Source organism: Corythoichthys intestinalis, chromosome 6 (assembly GCF_030265065.1).
Source record: "Corythoichthys intestinalis isolate RoL2023-P3 chromosome 6, ASM3026506v1, whole genome shotgun sequence".
NCBI classification, from domain to species: domain Eukaryota; kingdom Metazoa; phylum Chordata; class Actinopteri; order Syngnathiformes; family Syngnathidae; genus Corythoichthys; species Corythoichthys intestinalis.
In genome coordinates, this window is record NC_080400.1 from 31579425 (window position 1) to 31599965 (window position 20541).

The 20541-nt window shown below is 38.2% G+C and overlaps 1 protein-coding gene across 1 annotated transcript in view; it reads right to left on the reverse strand.

Moving 5' to 3' along the window:
- Positions 1–122: 122 nt before the first annotated feature.
- Positions 123–20541, reverse strand: part of LOC130917758 (multidrug and toxin extrusion protein 1-like) — a gene marked incomplete at its 5' end in the record, with an annotated part of 31314 nt that continues 10895 nt past the window's right edge. The window contains 11 exons of the mRNA XM_057839426.1: positions 123–804; positions 3266–3397; positions 3467–3561; positions 3641–3773; positions 3852–3921; positions 4067–4142; positions 4211–4319; positions 4405–4472; positions 10799–10912; positions 11092–11189; positions 16357–16454. Coding sequence (XP_057695409.1) covers positions 559–804; positions 3266–3397; positions 3467–3561; positions 3641–3773; positions 3852–3921; positions 4067–4142; positions 4211–4319; positions 4405–4472; positions 10799–10912; positions 11092–11189; positions 16357–16454 — 1239 coding nt within the window. The remainder of the gene's footprint in view (positions 805–3265; positions 3398–3466; positions 3562–3640; positions 3774–3851; positions 3922–4066; positions 4143–4210; positions 4320–4404; positions 4473–10798; positions 10913–11091; positions 11190–16356; positions 16455–20541) is intronic.

Genomic DNA, 20541 nt, shown 5'->3' on the forward strand with positions numbered 1-20541 from the left:
AAGAAGGAAAAACATTGCAATAAAATCATGCAAACTAATTAAACTTCAGAGTAGCTGAGATCTGTCATGACAGAACATCGCTTCAATGATATCTGGCGCCATCTAGCGTCGTGAATGGGGAGAGTAGCTGAGATCTGTCATGACAGAACATCGCTTCAATGATATCTGGCGCCATCTAGCGCCGTGAATGGGTGTAATGTCTAGACCGCGAATATAAGACGACCCCCTCTTTTTCAGTATTATTTTGATGCAAAAAACACTGTCTTATATTCGGGCCAATACGGTAGATTTCGTATTCCTGTTTTTCAAATAGCAAAAAAAAAAAAAGGATTCTTCATAGGGTTTAAGTAGGAAAGCCATTTTATTATATATATTTTTTTCACTCTATAAGACAATTAATACAAATGAGAAGCAAAAGTAAGTCAAGCAAACTAGTACAAATGCACTTACAGTGACCTTGTGGCTACAGAGCACAGAGAAAAAAAAGTGATCAACCTTCAGAGTCTTATTTCCTGTATGACCTAGACAAGAAATGAATTCTGAAGTTGCTTCTTGTCTTCACCAGTCCAGCATTGTAACAGTTTGAAGAGGACTGTGTGTGGTGTTGACGCTTGTCAGGTTGGACTCAAGCAGCAGCGGCGTGTTCCCGGGCGGCGGCACCAGGAAGTGTATGCAAGTGCCCACCACAAGGAGGCCAAACGCTGTAACCATGGTGACGCCTCGACGGAGAACCAGTTGGGAAACAGAGAGATACCTGGCGTCCTCCATGTTGCTGAGTGGGATCTTTGCACTGCCCTCTGTTGACTTGGGAAAGGTTTAACCATTACTTCATTTTTATTTCGTTTTTAATCACAATACACCGCATTAGGCACTTTTAGGTGTACATTGTTAATTGTTAACTTTCTTTAGTTAGTTAGTAGGTTAGTCAGTTACTAAGTTAGAGTGTAAATCAATTTCAGGATAATAAAATACAATATCGATTCTTTGGACACCAATACCATATTTGGCGTTATTGTTAAGACTGCAACGATTCGATTTCAATTCGATTCAAGGGCCTCTGATCCATTTAATACAATTCATATTTAACATAATAAGTTCATTTCACCCGATGCAATAAAAAAACACATCGATTTTGATGATTTTGACAATTTTGTTGATTAAACTTTTTTAGAGATTTAAGTAAGCCTTCTTATTAAATAAACGGCATATCTATAGAATGACAACAGTGATCAATGTTTTATGGTTTAGATCAGGGGTGTCCAAACTTTTTGCAAAGGGGGCCAGATTTGGTGTGGCAAAAATGTGGGGGGCCGACCTTGGCTGACGTCCTTTTCGTAGACCAATATATTTAAGCAAATTTTAGCAAGCCGTTCTGTGTGTCACATTTGTTTTATTATAGGGCTGCAGCTATCGAATATTTTAGTAGTCGATTAATCGATGGACTAGTTAGTTCGAATAATCGAGTAATAGGATAAGGAACATGAAAACTTAAAACACCTGAGCTGAGCCTCAAATGATATAATTTAATTTTAAAAAAAGAGGATCTGTGTACAACAAAAGAACAATTGGCTAACTTGGATAGAAAAGTCTGCTAGCTTAAATGCTATAAAATGTTAAAGTCTTTTTTTTTTTTTTTTTTTTAAGAATGCTCTTAACAAGTGGTTCAGACACATATTCCCACAAAAAACGGCTAAATATACCTACAAACTAAATTAAGAATGCATTAAAAAAACATTCACTCAAACAAAAACTTAGCTTATGTTGGTCTTAACAGGGAGCAGTTGGATTCAGCCATGTGAAAAGAGGCAGACCAGAGGACATTGTATCCACCCTCATCAGTAAAATTAAACGCAAACACTTTTAAAATCAACCATTACAATGCCACTTTAATTAAACGAATACTCGAAGCAACAAAATTTAGTTCGAATATTTTTTTCTAATCGAAAACTCGAGTTAATCGATTAATTGTTGCAGCACTACTTTTTTTTTTTTTTTTTAATTAATAATTTCAACAATTTTGCAAGTAGCCTTTGTGGTGTTCTCTTTCGACTCTCGGGCTCTTGCGAAATACTGCTGCTGTGAAAAATAAACTAGCTTCAAGTTGCTTCAATTTCTCGCTACGTAGTATCTACCCTGTAATCTTGTCGTACATGTCAGCGTGTCTTGTTTGGTAATATCGCCTCATATTGAACTCTATAAAAACAGCGACTGTCTCTTGGCAAATGAGGCAGACACAGTCGTTGCGTATGTTAGTGACGAAATAGCCCAGTTTCCACCTATCTTTGAAGCGCCAGCCGTTGCAGTCAACTTTTTTTGTTGTTGATTGTCGCCATTTTAGAAAATTGGGAGTAAAGGGTCACATGTGGTAATGTTGCTTAGAGTGCTGCTCCCTTTTAGTGGGTAAATGAGGAGCAGCATTTAGTGTGTAAGCTACTTCATATGCTTGTAGCAGTACTGCTGACCAAAGTCTGTGTGCGGGCCAGACATTATTGAATTTATGACAGAGGCTGGGGGCCGGATGAAATCCGACCACGGGCCGCATTTGGCCCCCGGGCCGGACTTTGGACATGTCTGGTTTAGATCAATCTGATAGGATAGTTGCTTAACCAGTTGATGCATTGTTACATCAAATACATTGATTCATTGGACAACGAAATGATATTTGCTGATGTTACTGTCTGCCACGATTCAAGACGAAATTTGATTGATGTATCGATCCAGATCAAATGCCTAGTTTCACTTTTATCAGTAAGTTGGTCTCCCATAGTGATTTAGTTAGTTATTTGACCGGAACTGAGACAGTTATATAGTAAGGTAGTTTTCGCTTTCATACAGTGGTATGAAAAAGGCTCTTTTGAGCGAGCCATGATGCACATCAGACAATGCTTCTCATCAAGACAATTCTTACCAGGTGTGTGTTTTATAGTGAGCAGGGCAGCTTTAAACCACTCATCAGTGATTGGGCACACACCTGACTTAAAATGTTTGGTAAAAATTGGTTTCAATTGCTCTTTTAGTCTCCTTAGGCAGAGGGTTCACTTATTTATTTTCCCCCCTTCTGTCATTGTTTGCATGCTATCCACATTAACATATGAAAACCTATAAATGTTTGGGTGGTTTTAGTTAAAGCAGACACCGATTTTACATCTATGTGATTTGGACAAAGATAAAATCACATTTGATGGTGATTGTATGCAGAAATGTGACAAATTCCAAAAGGTTCAGATACTTTTTCATTCCACTGTAGTTTAGAGCCGTTTCAGGCTGAGTATGTACAATGTATAAATCTTTGACCTACATTGAGCTGGAGTTGCGTCTGTTCTCCACTGTGGTTAAGAACAGCATCACCCATGTTAAGTAACGGCACATTTATCTTCGTCTTGGCTCGTTTGACTGCCTGGACTCAGCAAAAACAGTCAGCTCATTGTTAGACTCATTAGAAAACCCTGAACTTCAACACTCGCACCTCCTCTGTGATGCTCTTCCAGTTGAGTCTGAATATGACCACAATGTAGAAGAGTGATTGTAGAACCACACAAATGAGAAGCCCCAGCCAGAAACCTGCGAGAGAAAAAAACAACCACCACAGTGAAAGACGAGCCCATCTAGTTAGTGTCAAGACAAGTTCTCAGGTGAACACCTAAAATGGCGAGTTTGGCGACAAACATCAGAACAACACCGATGGAAAGGCCGAGGAAATAGTAGCCAATGAAATTAGCCACCGCTGCTATCTTTTGCATGCCCATTCCCATTAAGATGCCACTGGATATACCCTGGAGGAGAGCGAACAAAAGTGGACGGTGCACTTTTTAAAATGCAATTCTTGATCTTTCAAAGTATTTGTTACGCACCACAAGGCCATCAAATATCTGGAGGAAGCAGTAAATGGTCATCAAGGGAGACAGCAGACTGATGATCTTTCTGTAAGTAGCTAGTATGTTAGCAAAATGCTATTGAAATATTTCAGTTTTAATTTTTTAACTTATTTGACTTTTAGGTGAGATGACACACACACACACAGACACTATTCACACAAATTAATGGCTTCATACTCAGAGATACTCACGGATCAGATGTAAAGAGAAAGCCAATGACAGATTTAGTGGCTCCGAGCACGGTGCCTTGAACAACAGCTAAGGTGACTGCACCAAAACAAATAAAACACATGATGTTGACCGCTCACACCATCTGAAGGTGACCAGCTTCTGACCTGAAAGAAAGTACGCCACCTTGCTGGTAAGGAGCGCTCCTGCTGTGTCACCTGCCCCAAGGGCGTTGCCAACTCGAGCGCACGCCGCCATCTTAATGCCAACTGTTACCTGTCAGTTTGGATGAAAATTTTTACAGTGACTGTACTGTATGAAGACACAAAATAACCACCTGAATGAGAGTTCCTCACTATACCATGTAGTTTAAATTTGCCACCGTTATCAAGGCATGATAGACTGCCAGCTGGTCTTTGTGAAACATCCCTGTCACATAGAAACACAAAGACAGCAATATTCAAATTTAGACTACTTAAAATTATATTAGTACTGATAGTAATATCAAATGGGCAGCATAAAGATGAAAACTAAATACTTTAGACCATCAACTGTGCATGCCCTCATAGATCTTATGGAAGAAGATACAAACAGTTTGGACAAATACCAATATGACATTGAAATCTTTATGGATGAAAAAAAAGCTTTTGATACAATTGCTCATAATATACTCGTAAACAAAATGTCTAAATATGGCATACAATTGTATGAAAAAGTATCTGAAAATTTGGAATTTTCACATTTCTGCATAAAATCACCATCAAATGTGATATGATCTTTGTTAAAATCACACAGATGAAAATACAGTGTCTGCTTTCACTGCTTTCAAAAATTTTCATATTTTTTAATGAGGATAGCATGCAAACAATGACATATGGGAAAATATGTAATTGAACCCTATGCCAAAGGAGACTTAAGGAGCAATTGAAACCAATTTTTACCAAACGTTTTAAGTCAGGTGTGTCCCCATTCACTGATGAGGGGTTTAAAGCTGCACTACCCTCTATAAAACACATCTAGTAAGAAATGTCTTGATGAGAAGCAGCGTGTGATGTACATCATGGCTCGGTCAAAAGAGCTGTCTGGAGACCTGCGATCAAGGATTGTTGATTTGTATAAAGCTGGGAAAGGATACATACAAACCATCTCTAAAAGTCTAAATGTTCATCAATCGACAGTCAGAGAAGTGTTCTACAAATGGAAAGAGTTTGGCACTGTTGCCTCTCTTCCAAGGAGTGGCTGTCCACCAAAGATGATGCCAAGAGTTCAGTGCAGAATACTCAGAGAGGTTAAAAAAGAACTCTAGCGTGTCAGCTAAAGACTTACAGAAATAACTGGCACAGTCCAATATCTCTGCACACATTAACTACGTATATGTAAAACTATGGCCAAGAATTGTGTTCATGGGAGGACTCCTCAGAGGAAGCTACTGCTGTCTAAAAAAAAAAAAAAAAAAAAAAAAAAGACATTGTCGCTCGTTTAATGTTCGCAAAAAGGCACTTGGACACTCCATAGAAGTTTTGGCATATATTTTGTGGACTGATGAAACCAAAGTTGAATTGTTTGGGAGTAACATACAACGTCATGTGTGGAGGAAAAATAGAACAGCTCACCAACGTCAACACCTCATCCCCACCGTGAGGCATGGTGGAGGGAGCATTGTGATTTGGGGCTGTTTGCTACCTCAAGGCCTGGACAACTTGCAATCATTAATGGAAGAATGAATTCAAAAGTTTACCAGGATGTTTTGCAGGAAAACCTGAGGTCGTCTGTCAGACAGTTGAAGCTAAAAAGAGGATGGATGTTGCAACAAGACAATAATCCAAAACACAGACCTAAATCAACTTGAGAATGGTTTCAGAAGAACAAAATACACGTTCTGAAGTGGTCAAGTCAAAGTCCAGACTTGGACCCCATTGAGATTCTGTGGCATGACTTCAAGACAGCAATTCATGCCAGACCTCCCAAGAATCTGACTGAACTACAGCAGTTTTGTAGAGGAGAACGGGCCTGATTGATGTGCCAGATTGATCTGGGGGATGGCGTAGCTCAGTGGTAGAGTAGTTGTCCCCCCAACCCAGAGGTTGTGGGTTCAATTCTCTGCCCTGATGAACTCGCCTAAGTATCCTTGAGCAAGATACTGAACTTGAGCACCTTGAAAGGTGGAAAAGCGCTATACAAGTATAACACCATTTACCATCTGATGCTACAGGAAGCATCTGGTTGAAATTATTGCTGCCAACCGGGGCGGCACAAAATATTAAATGTCTCTTCTGTCATTGTTTGCATATTATCCTCATCAAAATATGACAACCTATAAATCTTTGGGTGGTTTTAGTGAAAGCAGACACTGTTTTTTAATTTGTGTGATTCTGACTAAGATCAGATCACATTTGATGGTGATTTTATGCAGAAATGTGAGAAATTCCAAAAGGTTCAGATACTTTTTCATACCACTGTTAGAAGAAATCCACTTAAGTGGTTAAAATCTTGCATCTCAAACAGATAGCAGTTTTCATCAGATACAAGTATGTTAAATGTGAGGTTCCCCAGGGAACGGTTCTGGAGCCATTATCATTTATCTTGTGCATTAATGACTTATGCAGTCTCTCAAAACAACTGAAAATAGTTCTGTTTGCACAACTGTCCTATGCAGTGGAAAGGAACTGTGACAGCTTTTGGTTGATGTAACTGTGGAAATCGACAAATTAAAAAATTGGTTCAACTACAACAGATTGTCTCTTAACCTAAAAAAAAACAAAAGTAATGATTTGTGGAAATACAAAACATAAATAAGATATAAGTAATAAGAAATAAGAAAGTAAATATGGAAATTTATAATGACAACATTGAGTGCCTAGAATAGGTACTCAGTTCCTTGGAGTAATACTTGAGCAAAAGCTGTCCTGGAAATCTCAAATAGCCAAAACCAAGTCAAAGATAACTAAATCCATCACTCTTATGAGAAAACAGAATTGTATATTAAACTGAAAAACCCTATTTACCCTATTTATTGCACATTTGTATTACCATAATCAACGTACTGTCTTGAAGTTTGGGGGAAGTGCTTATAAAACCAATCTAGAATCTAGAATTTATTCATTTATTTATTTGGTTTATTTATTTGTTTTTACAGAAAAGAGCTCTTTGCATCATGCACAGCTCGGGTTTCAGGGAACACACAACCCCATTGTTTTTAAAATTTTGTGAGTTGGAACTAGAAGATATGATCAAATTTATGTACTGCAGATTCTGTTTAAGTAAAGACTGTATTTGCTTCCTTGCGAAATCCAAAAATTGTTTGGCAAGACACGCAAGTCTATAATAGAAGATAAAACTTTCAAAAACTGGGATCTTCTACTGTACAACTTTGGGGGAAAATGTATCACAAGGAGAGTAGTTGATTTATAGAATGATTTTGTGGGAGACCTAAAAAATAGGACTTCTCTCAACCAATTTAAATGTGCAAACTGAAAATACTCTACTTTTATGCCAGTAAAAGGGAAAGCATTTTAAAACTACGTACATTCACCTGTAGACAGACACCCACGCTCCGTGTGGGAAATTCATGTATGAGTCAGCAAAATTTTTGCTTCTAAATATATACTATATTCAATATTCCTGTAAATTTTTCTCTTGCAAAGTATTATCTACCTTTGTAGCAACAAAAATGCTTTTACTTGATAACTATCAATTTTGAAAGTGGGAGGCCACTATTATCTTCAATTGGCATCTGTTCACAATAATATGTATAAATTTATATTTACATGTACCTATGTACTGTTGTGCAATAACATGCTCAAAATAAAATAAAGAAATGAAATATGAAGAAAATGACATGGTTCTCAAAGTGTTGCACAGGTAGCACCAGTAGTGTGGAGGCTCCTTCGAGTGGTGCACTAAAAATCGACTGAATTAAATATTTAAATGTTTTTTTTTCTTTTTTTACATTGACAACAGTGCATTTATTAAGCTAGATTCTGTTGCATTATACATAAACCACTAAAAAAACAGTTTTTTTTTCAGCACCAGTTGCCAGTATAGTACTTATTAATGCCGGTACTTCTTTATCTGAAAAATGTCCCTATGTCAGACTACTCTTCCTTCCTCGTGACACCGATTATTATATGCATCTGAGCTTTAAACTATCAATTGGCTTCATTTACGCGCACATATTTATTCAGATGAAAAACTCGTTTAATGTTCACACCCCATTTGGAATATTCTAACCAGATCAAACCCATTCCAATCAAGATATTATTCCAAACAAGAGGCGTAGTTTATGCCGATATACTGTAGCGAGCATGAAAAGACTTATTCCATAGTTTTGGAAGTCTTTACGGCGCATGTCTCTGATGTCAGTATACATGTTTCTGATATTCCCGGAAGTTAGTAAAAACAAGACTGTCGCAAGACTGAACTGGTCTGTATCTGACAAACACGTTGCCAGGGATGTCAAAAGATCCTACAATTGTTGAGAGACCTGACAGTTGAAAAACTGGAAAAATATGTGAAATAATGCAAATTTTAGAGTAGAAATGGATTTCTACTACTATTTCCTGTATATTTGGTCAATCTGCGCATGTCAAAATATTATGTTCCAACCGAATGTGTGATACCTGAACATGCAAATCCTAGTTTGTTGTGTTCGTCAACGATGACTATAACGAAAATAACATTTTTTTCATGATGATGACGAGACGATAATGAGCTAAAAACGTGTCTCTGGAGACTAAAACAAAATGAATCCTGTTTCAGTCTGATGAGACAGAACGAGACGAAAATGCGCCATAGTTTCTGCCACATGTTCACAATGTGAGACATTTTTATGTGTAGTTAGCTTGCATCGTAGCAGTGTCTGCTTGTCTCGCCACCCCCAACTGGTGTTTTCTCCATGCTTGCTTGTTTTGGAACACACAGTAAGACATGCTTTCTCATCATGGCAAGAGAAAATATGCAACTTCGCTTTACAGTAGTCTTTGAAGTTCTGTGCTGAGTGATCATCACACACCAAATGTAACTCATAGCATTAGCATAGCATTCGCATTGGCATTAGGCTAATGCTGGTGTGTTTTCTTAAAGTCTCAGACTTTTTTTTTTAGACACTGTACAGTCCAAGTCGGTATAATTATTGAAAATAATGTACCACTACCAATAATGTATCACCAGGAAGTTTGCATTGTCCTTGTAGAGCTACAATATGTGCTCGTCTGTCAATATTCATTCGAACTTGATGGATTTTATTTTTGGACTAAAACATTTGAATTTTATAGACGAAAACATTGAGTAAAGGTTGACTAAAACTAGATGAAATTTGTCTGAGTTTTGGTCAACGAAAAGTAGACGGGGACAAACACATTTTGAAATGACTAAAATAAGACCAAGACTAATAAATATTTTCATCCAAAAGACGATGACTAAGACGAACATTAAAAAACAACAACCAGAGGTTGGCAGAGTAGCCAGAAATTTTACTCAAGTAAGAGTAGCATTACTTCAAAATAATATTACTCAAGTAAAAGTAAATGTAGTCATCCAAAAATGTACTCAAGTACAAGTAAAAAAGTATCCAGTGAAAAGAATACTCAAGTAATGAGTAACATTGTGAGTAACTGCTGATATTTTGGATGGATTTTTTTTTTTTTAAACAGTGGTATTTTTTTCTCTTAGCACAAACTTATCGAAAGTATATGAACAGTTGCTATAATGATACTGTACAATAACCCATTACATAACCACATTAATCCAAAGAAATGGAAAAAAAAAAAAAAAAAAAAAAACTTAAAGAGAGGGGGGGATCAGCAGTCATGAAGCATTATTTGTCCAAAGAGCATGAGTGCTCTGCCCTCTAGTGGGGAAAATAGTTCCTAGTTTGAGTAGTGAATACTGTGAATACTGTTCCTTCACAGTTACTATTATGAAATTAAAAGGATCATATCTCCGGTTTTCCATGGTCAATCGGTGCCAAATAAAAACTGGGAGAGAGTTTTAAATCCGCGATTTCAAATCATGTTGAGGGCAGCGCTCTATGTCGAATACTTCATTTGTTATGGTGCTTTGAAGATACGTGATTGAACCGGGTTGCGTTATCATACAACGGCTAGCTTGCGTCTGATTGGTGTAATGGAGTTGTGATTATTGCTGCGACGTCTCATTGGTGAAATTAGCACTGGCAATAGCATCTCTAGCAAAAAAAAAAGAAAAAAAATCTAGTGTGTTGAATAAAGAAAATTGTAACGACTCTTGTGTTGGCCAAAGTAGCAGAGTTGCGTTTTTTCTTCTTCACAAATCTACTCAAGTAAAAGTAAAAAGTATAGCTTAGTAAAACTACTTTTAGAAGTACATTTTTCTCAAAAAGATACTCAAGTAAATGTAACGGAGTACATGTAATGCGTTACTACCCTCCTCTGTTTAAACCTCTACACTTTTGTGAACATTTTGTGCTCAGGTATTTTAGTCATTACCTTGCACTGCGATAGAAGTCCAAACCATTTTGACTAGGGGTACTAGCAGCGATCATTTACTGACAGCCTCTCCTAGTTAAAACAGATAGGACCTATAGTACCATCAACGGCAAGAAATAAGTAAATGTTGACCCTGCTGATCTTATTCTATACTAAGCGTTCTTTGCACTGGTACTTGCCGTAAAATGTTTGATAAACCACTTTGTAAAACGGTAACAAAAGTGATAAAATGAATAAATAAAAAAATAATAGTATAATTTAAGAAAACATATATATGAATAACATTTTTACCAGCAAAGAAGCCCCCAAACTCAAAAATCCACCATTCAAAACAGGTCATGCATGTGCTTGGTATCGCCAGTTTCATGAAGGAGCCCCACTCCTGGAGCGACTCCAAAGACCAACCTGCAGAGGGCGAGAGACACACATTTATAGAGACACTTGCCAGCCACAACATGAGGGATGATTCTGTCGCATCTGGACATTGGTGTACTACTTTCTAATCTTTCGCACTTTGCAATACTTTGATTTAACAATCAGAATTCTTAACTTTTGATTACGAAGGATTAAAAATGTTACATTACCTCCCCATGTGGACGTATAGAGCTTCTTCCACCAGATGTAAGCAAACAGAAAGGCACAGCTGTAGAAGTCTGCCAGGGCGTTGGCTGCTGCAGAGCCACTGATATTAAACATTAGAAATGTCTATGCCATGACACATACTAGTCCTTATAAAAAATAAAAAAAATTAGCATATTGTGATAAAGTTCATTATTTTCTGTAATGTACTGTTAAACATTAGACCTTCGTATATTTTAGATTCATTACACACAAGTGAAGTAGTTCAAGCCTTTTTATTGTTTTAATACTGATTATTTTGGCAAAAAAAGTCAAGAAAACCCAAAAATCCCTAAAAAAAAAAAAGCATATTTCATCCGACCAATACAAAAAAGTGTTTTTCAAAACAAAAAAAGTCAACCTTCAATCAATTATATCAGCTATGCACTCAATACTTGGTCGGGATTCCTTTTGCAGAAATGACTGCTTCAGTGTAGCGTGGCATGAAGGCAATCAGCCTGTGGCACTGCTGAGAGGCCCAGGATGCTACGAAAGCGGCCTTAAGCTCATCCACAGTGTTGGGTATGGTGTCTCTCAACTTCCTCTTCACAATATCCCACAGATTCTCTATGGGGTTCAGGTCAGGACAGTTGGCAGGCCAATGGAGCACAATAATGCCATGGTCAGTAAACCATTTATCAGCGGTTTTGGCACTATGAGCAGAAAATGAAATCTTCATCTCCATAAAGCTTTTCAGCAGATGGAATCATGAAGTGCTCCAAAATCTCCTGATAGCTAGCTGCATTGACCCTGCCCTTGATGAAACACAGTAGACCAACACCAGCAGCTGACATGGCACCCCAGACCATTGCTGACTGTGGGTACTTGACACTGCCCTTAAGGCATTTTGGGATTTCCTCCTCCTCAGTCTTCCTCCAAACTCTGGCACCTTGATTTCCAAATGACATGCAAATTTTGCTTTCATCTGAAAAAAGTACTTTGGACCACTGAGCAACAGTCCAGTGCTGCTTCTCTGTAGCCCAGGTCAGGCGCTTCTGCCACTGTTTCAGGTTCAAAAGTGGCTTGAGCTGAGGAATGCGGCACCTGCAGCCCATTTCTAGGTTTCTGCAAGTCCCCAAAGGTCTGAAATCGGCCCTTCTCCAAAATCTTTTTCAGGGTGCGGTCACCTCTTCTGGTTGTGCAGCGTTTCCTGCCACTTTTTCCTTCCCACTAGGGTTGCCACCTTTCAGAAATAGAAATAAGTGACGCCCCCCCCTCGCGCCCAAAGCCTTACAGGCGAAAAAAAGGGCCATCCCCAAAACTCCTAAAATGCATAGAAATGTATGTATTTTTAGATGAGAAAACTGTATTGTGCACTTTGTGGGCATGGCAGTTTCCTTGCAGAAGATTGTTTTTTTTTTTTTTTTCAGCAGGTTAGTGAAAACGGAGTTGTGAATATCGTAATTAACATTTGTGTTGTCGGCACTGAATCCGGTCATGTGATGCATTGACAAGCCAAATATCTTAAGGGAATGTTCCAGGATAGCTACAATTCCAGCAGCTGACTCGTCTGCATTCTCTATGAAGTCCAGCATTTTGTTGGTGAGCCCAGACTCTGGACTGAAGTACTGGACAGCAAGGGGAACATCTTCCTGCTCAATTTATTCGAGGCATCGGTCTGTATGGAGAATGGGATGGGTGACGTGGTAAGATCTTGAGCACATCACCCACTGCCTTTGGACCCAGGACTTGTTTCAACAGTGCCTCTTGCTTGTTCTCCCCAAAGTCATTTTCTTCACCATTTTGGAATCACATAAAAATCTTCTGATTGAGCCTGTGTTCACAGTCAGCACTATTGTAGCTCTGGCTGGCTACGTTTTACTGTGTGGTATACCTGTGTCACCTCAGCTGCAGTAATTTAGAGGGTAGGAGTGGGATGATGTCAAACTCACTATTAATCAATCAATAGATAGCATATATTTGCAGTAGGACTATTTATTCAGTGTTTATTTGCTGTTAATCTATTAGGAATAATTCCAAATGAGTAGCATTAGTTAGTGTAACAAAATAACATGTTCTTTATGGGTACATAAATTCATTCCATATTGAGTGATAATAAATGCATGTTTAAAAAAAAATCAACATTCCTAAAAATAATCAACCATACTAGCAACTGAAATAGCCGAGCTATGCTCCTATCAATGCAAGATGTATGAAGGTAAATATAAATATAGCCTACAGCCGGGAGGGTTAGGGGTTTTCCCATTGGCAGTGTATCAAATACTTGTTCTCCCCACTGTATATGTTATACATATACAAGAGCATAATAAAATACCAAATCAAGCTCAGGGGATGTTTCAGGTACAAAGAATTGTGACGAAGGCTCTTCTGGGATCTTATATTCCATTTGTGGAGGTCCCCTGCAGCATGCCGTTTTACACTTCCGTGAGACACTGCAAAAACTTTCCTGCCTGCCTTGCAGTTCGCGTTATAATCATCATCATCGGTGACTCTATCGAGCCACTCCAGTCTATTTTTTGGAGACGTTTCCCCTTTTGAGGATGACGTGGGGTGTCCTGAACTCCTGATGTTGAAGAGACATGTTAGTTTTGAAAACGCGCGGGGCGGTGCACTGAGCAGAGAGAGCGAGGTAACTAGGCAACGAACCCGGAAGTGGGGCGCAGTGCAGGGCAGGCAGATAACTATCTTGCTGTCTTTAACCCTTGAGAGTCGAAGGACGCGCCGGCGCGTCCTCAGCGCACGTCGTCTTTGAAGCGCCCTCGCGTTTTAATTACGTCACCCACATGCCGTTGGTTGATCTCGTTTTAAAGTGCGGAAGTTGCGGTTTACTCTCGTTGTTATTTGAAGTCAATCGACCAACTAAAACTTGAGATATTGTCATTTAAGTTTTACAGTTTTATTGTCCTCTCAAAAAAAAATTAAAACGCTGCATGGATCATTTGTTTATGTCTATATTTCCATCATTTCTTGTCCTTTTTCAAAACGGAAGCTCCATGAAAAAAACACAAATCAAACGAACCCTTTCGAAGTCACAGTGGAAGCACAAAATGCGTTTTTTTTTTTTTTTTTTAATATAACTGCCGTGCGAGGTTCCACCGAACGAGATGGAGGAGTGTTCTGAAGCAGCGAGGTGGCGACCGACGGCCGTTTGAATCGAGCGACTTTGTGTGACTTTGAGTATGAACGGACAACTAAATTTAGCGCAAGCAATTGTGCTTTTTGATCAACTTGAGGAAGAGGATGGTCCAAATTCGTCATCATCGCCTTCTTCGGAAGCGTCCTCGAGTGAAGATAGTGACGGATTTGAACACGTGGGTGACGCCATCGACGAGCAGAGGTAAGCCAACTCACTCTTTTTTTTAATGCTGAAAACGTTTCTTTTGAAAGTTTCTTTTGATATTGCAAGACAAAGTTAATTTTGATGCAATATAAGTGTGTGTTTGTGTATATAATAATGAAATGTGCATATCAGATCAAAGTCGTACGTGCACTGTGGGTATCCCAGGCAGGAATTTATAATTTGTGGTGTTCTTCTTTCTATATGAAGATTAGGGATGTAGCACATATTCAGCTGTGGTATTCTTTCTATTGTCATACATATAGATTTCCATTATTATTTATTTCTGTATATATTTTTAGTTTATACTTTATTATTTTCATAAATACTGACTTTTTTTTCATGTACATTTATAGTGACAATGAAAGTAAAGTGAAATGAAAATGGAAGGGTGGAAAGAGGACCGACACCCCATGGAAGTGTGGGCTGTGTGATGTAGCTCTGTGTCTAATTCCAGGACGGAACTGCTTTTCGGAGTGGCGTGCCTGAAAAAAATTTAACTTGTTTATTGTAAATATTTTTGAAAATACTTTTTTTCCCAGTGTTATATATATTTTTTTTCCCCCACAATCAGTCTTCTCAATTTGTGTATAAAAATGTGTGTTCAAGAAGCTTGATTGTGTGTACATAGTTTTAATCAGGTGATGGGCCGCAATACCTAAACTCATAAAGAGATGGCCTCTAAACACTTTCTGTGTTAGATGGTATATTTTTTCACTGTTCTTCACTGTTTGGTCTGCTGTATATAACCTGTTTTGACTAGAGCACGTATAAAGGCAAAAAACGCCTATGGCTATACCTGTTGTTTATGTTGAATTGTCAAATATAAGACTATTTATTCTAAATTTTTTTGGTTGAATGTTCATCCTAACATGTTGAATAAATATTACAAAGTTTCAAAACGGTTCGTTACGCATGTTTGGTTGTCAATTGGTCATCAATATTAAAAATTTTGACAAAACGATTTTGGAATTTTTGGTCTTTTTGGGCCCAAAATGATGATTTATAATTGGTCAGTGAAGGAAACAACAGTTTGGACATGAAGTTCAAGGTGTCACAAAAAAAGGGACCAAACCAGGCCATCGTAAACAATTCTTTCTTTGAAATATAAAGGCAACTTCAAAGGCATGCAAAATCCGACAAAATAGGCCCAGACCTTAAAGGGTTAATATCTCCTGCCCTTTTTGTTCATTATTGTTGGCTCAGTGGTCAGTCATGAGCGCAGGTGTGTGTTTGTGTGTGACAGACGTGCATGGGCTGGGCGCACCGCCGCCCGCCACGCAGGAGCCGCGGGTCGCGCGGGGTCGACCCATGGGACAATTGTGAAATACGGAATAAACTGCGTTCCGTATTGGTTCCATACAGAACGCAACTTTTAATTCCCAATTACGGAACGATTCCGTATTTCAAGGGACGGGTGGCAAGCCTACTTCCCACTGAGGTGCCTTGATACAGCACTCTGGGAACAGCCTATTCGCTCAGAAATTTCTTTCTGTGTCTTAGCCCCTTGCTTGAGGGTGTCAAGCTGCATTCTGGACAGCACTCAGGTCGGCAGTCTTTCCCATGATTGTGGTTTTGAGTAATGAACCAGGCTGGGAGTTTTTAAAAGCCTCAGGAATCTTTCGCAGGTGTTTTGAGTTAATTTGTTGATTCAGATGATTAGGTTAGTGGCTTCTTTAGAGTACCTTTTCATGATATGCTAATTTTTTGAGATGGAGATTTTTGGTTTTTCTTGTTTTTGCCAAAATCATCAATATTAAAACAATAAAAGGCTTGAACTACTTGTGTGTAGTTGTGTGTAATGAATCTAAAATATATGAAAGTCTAATATTTATCAGTTCATTACAGAAGATAATGAACTTTATCACAATATGCTATTTTTTTGAGAAGGACTAGTATAGTAGGATCTGTGCGTGTGTGCATGTGTACTCACTACACTCCAAAATCGAGTACGCTGATGAAGATGTAGTTTGTCAGTAAGTTTGCCACGTTTGCCAAGGCAGCAGCGTACATCTGTGGTAGTATTATACTCTTGAACAATGACAGAAAAGTTCAATATGAATGGATGATCTCGAATATGTTGGCCACTCATCGTTTAGGTGTTTTCACTTTTGTTAATTTTACTTTTGAAAAGTAATTAATTACAGTTACAAATTACGTCTCCCAAAAAGTATTTGAGTTAGTAACTCAGTTACCTGAATTTATGAGTAATTAGTAACTTGGCAATGTGTTACTTTTCATGTTTTTTTCCCCTCATTTAAAAAAAAACAAAAACAAAACATAGGTCACACATGTATGTGAAAAAAAAAGTTTAACTAGACACAGTGGCATTGCGGATATGGAGATAACTAGATAGTAACCTTTGCTATGTTTGAAAGTCATTTAATGTTGTAAAATCAACTGATGACGCTGTTGAAATTGCTCTCGTTATTGCATTAGTGCCCTTCTGTCTACTTTCAACATGTGAACGTTTTAAAACTTTCATCATTTAAAGATAGATTCAAGTCATGATTTTGCCGATTTAGGAGTATTTTACATAAAAAGTTACTTAGGTTCGCTAGGAAAGTTCTTTACAACAGAGCCTTCCTGAGATGTCTACTGCTTTAAGATGGCGGCTGTTTACTAACAGCGACACCTAGTTTTCTATACAATGTGCCGACGCCGCCGAATCTGTCATTTCGCATCTAGTTCTATACACATGACATCTGTAGCATCATGTGGGCATAGTTTGTAGGCTATCATCTACAGTCATGTATTATTGGAGCCACCTAGCATCACGTTTGCAACGGCGTCACAACTCCCCTCCCTCTCCCCCACTCCCGCTCTGCTATCTCTGTGAGTACTAGTCTCTCACTTTTCTCGCGTCATTCAACCAATGTATTAACGCATAATAACGCACGCTTCTGCATCCTCAGTAACAGTAACGGCGTTGCAAAGATGAGAAAAGTAATTACCGTAGTGGCCCGAATATAAGACAGCCCTGATTATAAGACGACCCCCTCTTTTTCAAGACTCAAGTTTGAAAAAAGACTTTTTGAACACCAAAATAATTTTTATACAAAAAATAATTACAGTACATCTGAAACAAATGATTATAACAATACATTTCAAAGAAAAAGCATGTTATTTTGCCTTATTCAAATCTTAATATCTGAACATTTAAATATGTAAACTAAAGTGCAATCACATTCGTAAATGAATGGCTTCTGGTTTTTGAAATGTAAATAAACCAATCTATTGTGCTAAAACAACAAAATTACAATAACTGCATTAACCATCAAAGTGAAGTCAAACTGTAACTGTAGTCTTGAAACAAATCTGAATAAGGACAAAAACATTGCAATGAAATAATGCAAACTGGTTAAACTTGTAGCTGAGATCTGTCATAACAGAACATCGCTTCAATGATATCTGGCGTCATCTAGCGTTGTGAATGGGTATAATGTCTAGACCGCGAATATAAAACGACCCCCTCTTTTTCAATCTTATTTCAATGCAAAAAACATCGTCTTATATCCGGGCCAATACGGTAATTAGATTACTCACTACTGAAAAAAACAATGCCATTAGTAATGACGTTATACTCTAACGCCGTTATTAACAACACTGCTGGCCACAGCAAATAGCATCTGTCATGTGATTTAAATCGCTTTCAGTTAACGCATGTTTTAATGCAACTGGTGCATATAGATAATATAACAACACTTACTCAAAGGCATGCATTCTTTATCCTCTGCGAAGAACTAATATTACCACAGCTACTTTGAGAATTCTGAACAGCAGTGAAGCCTATACACATTGCGTTGTTCGTATTATATTACTGCCTGGTGGCCAAGGTGTGCACACAAGAAAGAGCAGCACACTTACTATTGAAATAAAGTGGGGAAAATGGTTTCCTTACATTCCACTGAATAAAGCTGGTGTATGATTTTATAAAGAACATCATGTAATTATTTTTTCTTCATTGATTAAAACCATTGTTTTTATTATTGATTTTAACACGTTTTTTTTGGGGGGGGGTGCAATGCATTATTGGGCATTTCCATTCATTTCAGCGAGCACAAATGATTTACGAAATGAGTGTTTTGAGCAGGCACGTGCAGAGCGGGGCGGAGTGCCCCTTTTGACTGGGCTTTTTTTTTTCTTTTTTTTGTATGTTTATGCTGGCCACCGAGTACTTTTCCTGAACACCGAAAACACATTTAAAAAAAAAAAAAAATTAATTTAAAACGCCGTCTGTGTGCCGCTAAACCGACGCATAAACCCTCTCACCCTCCCCTGCACGCTGTTCCTCTGTTACCTGGGTGTGTGGTGAGGAATTTGGGGACATCTGGTTGTTGAAAACAAACGGTGTTACCCTATTAAACCGTGTTCGAGCAAATACTGTAGTGAAAATACTTACACCAGGTTTATTGTGGGGATTAAAAAAAAAAAAAAAAAACCCGCATGTCTCTACTCTCTATAGGCAACCATATTTGTCCGTTCTCTTCACATCGTTATCTAGAAAGGTACATATCTTTAAGTTCTCTAATAATGAAATAACAGTTTTGAAAAAACTGTACTTATGATGACTCAGTGAACATCTAATTTGGTTTGTTCTCAGATGAACAACAAGTTGAGTAAAGAAGTTTTGATTTAGAGGTTGATGGAAGAAAAGAGGCAAAAGAGTCACAGCCAGAAAGTGTTGATGACAGTGTTGATTTCTATCCATTGTTCCCCCCTCCCAATTAAAGTCTGCCACAGTCACAGCCACTTATACTGTAAAGCTGGTTAAACTGGAAGTTATGTTGTTGTAAGGTGTATTAAATTATTGTTCATGTGCCCCTTTTGATCTATGAGCACCTGCCCCTCCATCGGTCTCTGCACGGCCCTGGTTTTGAGTGTGGGGCGTAGTACTAAACTCATATCTCAAAGATCCATTGCACATATCAATTTTTTTACCATCTCAAATGAAATATTGTAGAGTTTGAAAGAGAGCAAGAGAGAGAGTTTTTCCCATTGCACTTTGAGGCAGTTAAATTTCAGCCCCTTGGTAACATTGCCTAGCAACAAGTGACCGTGCGAAACCAGGAAATCTTTGGGAGAGTTGAGGTATTATAGTTTCCTATTTTATGGCACGTCATCAAACGCCACTGCCAGACTTCACCCAGTCTCAATGAAAAAAAAACGTGCATTTTTCCATACGTCTACCAAACCTTTTGAGTCCATTTTTCATTTAAAAAAATCCCAATGCAGACCTCCAGCAAAAAAAAAAAAAAATCAATTTCTATTGTCTTCATTGAAAAGGAATAAATCAAATCAATTTTTACTCACTCATTGTGACACCTGGGCTTGTTGTATTGCAGTAGGTATCATTGAATCTTCAGTGAAAGTTAATCCTGCAATGTCCTGTTCTTCTTTACAGTCTATGGAAAATCCCACTGAAAGATAGCTTTCGCTATATTGTCTCATGACAGAGACCTTCTGCGAGAAAACATTATTTGCTTTCTTTTGACTGCCACTCAAACTCAAGCTTTTATCGGGGTCAGAATTTTGTCCAGCGTCCAGTTCTGAGTTAACATGTTTCCTTTTGAAAAACGTTTCCATCACTGTAACAATTTTGCTAGCGGCTAGTCACAAAGCCACTGTCAGCTCCTCCACCAGATACATCGCTAAACAAAGTATCAACACTAAAAGACGTCTAAAAGAATTGGCAACCTTTTTTTTTTTCCCAAACACTGCTTATTATGACTTATTTTGTGTGTCTTTTTGCGATTGACATGCAAATCCAATTTCATGTTATTATGGTAACCTGGCTTAGAATTTTCAAAACTACCAAGAGTCATTGAACTTTGCTTCAATGCGCTACAATGTTACTTAATCCACCTGTCTAGTGGTTCAAATTGGGCTGCAAGACTCTTTTGACTTTGATGGATTAAATGATCCTTAAATTAGGGTGACCAAAAGTCCTCTTTTGCCCGGACATGTCCACTTTTCACGTCCTGTCCGTGGCGTCCGGCTGGGTTTTATAAATTCATGAAAATGTCCAGTTTTCATTATTTTTCACAGAACCAATCCGCATGTGTTGAAACTGACTGACACTTTGCACAGAATACTACGGTACTGTGCTGCCTGTGAC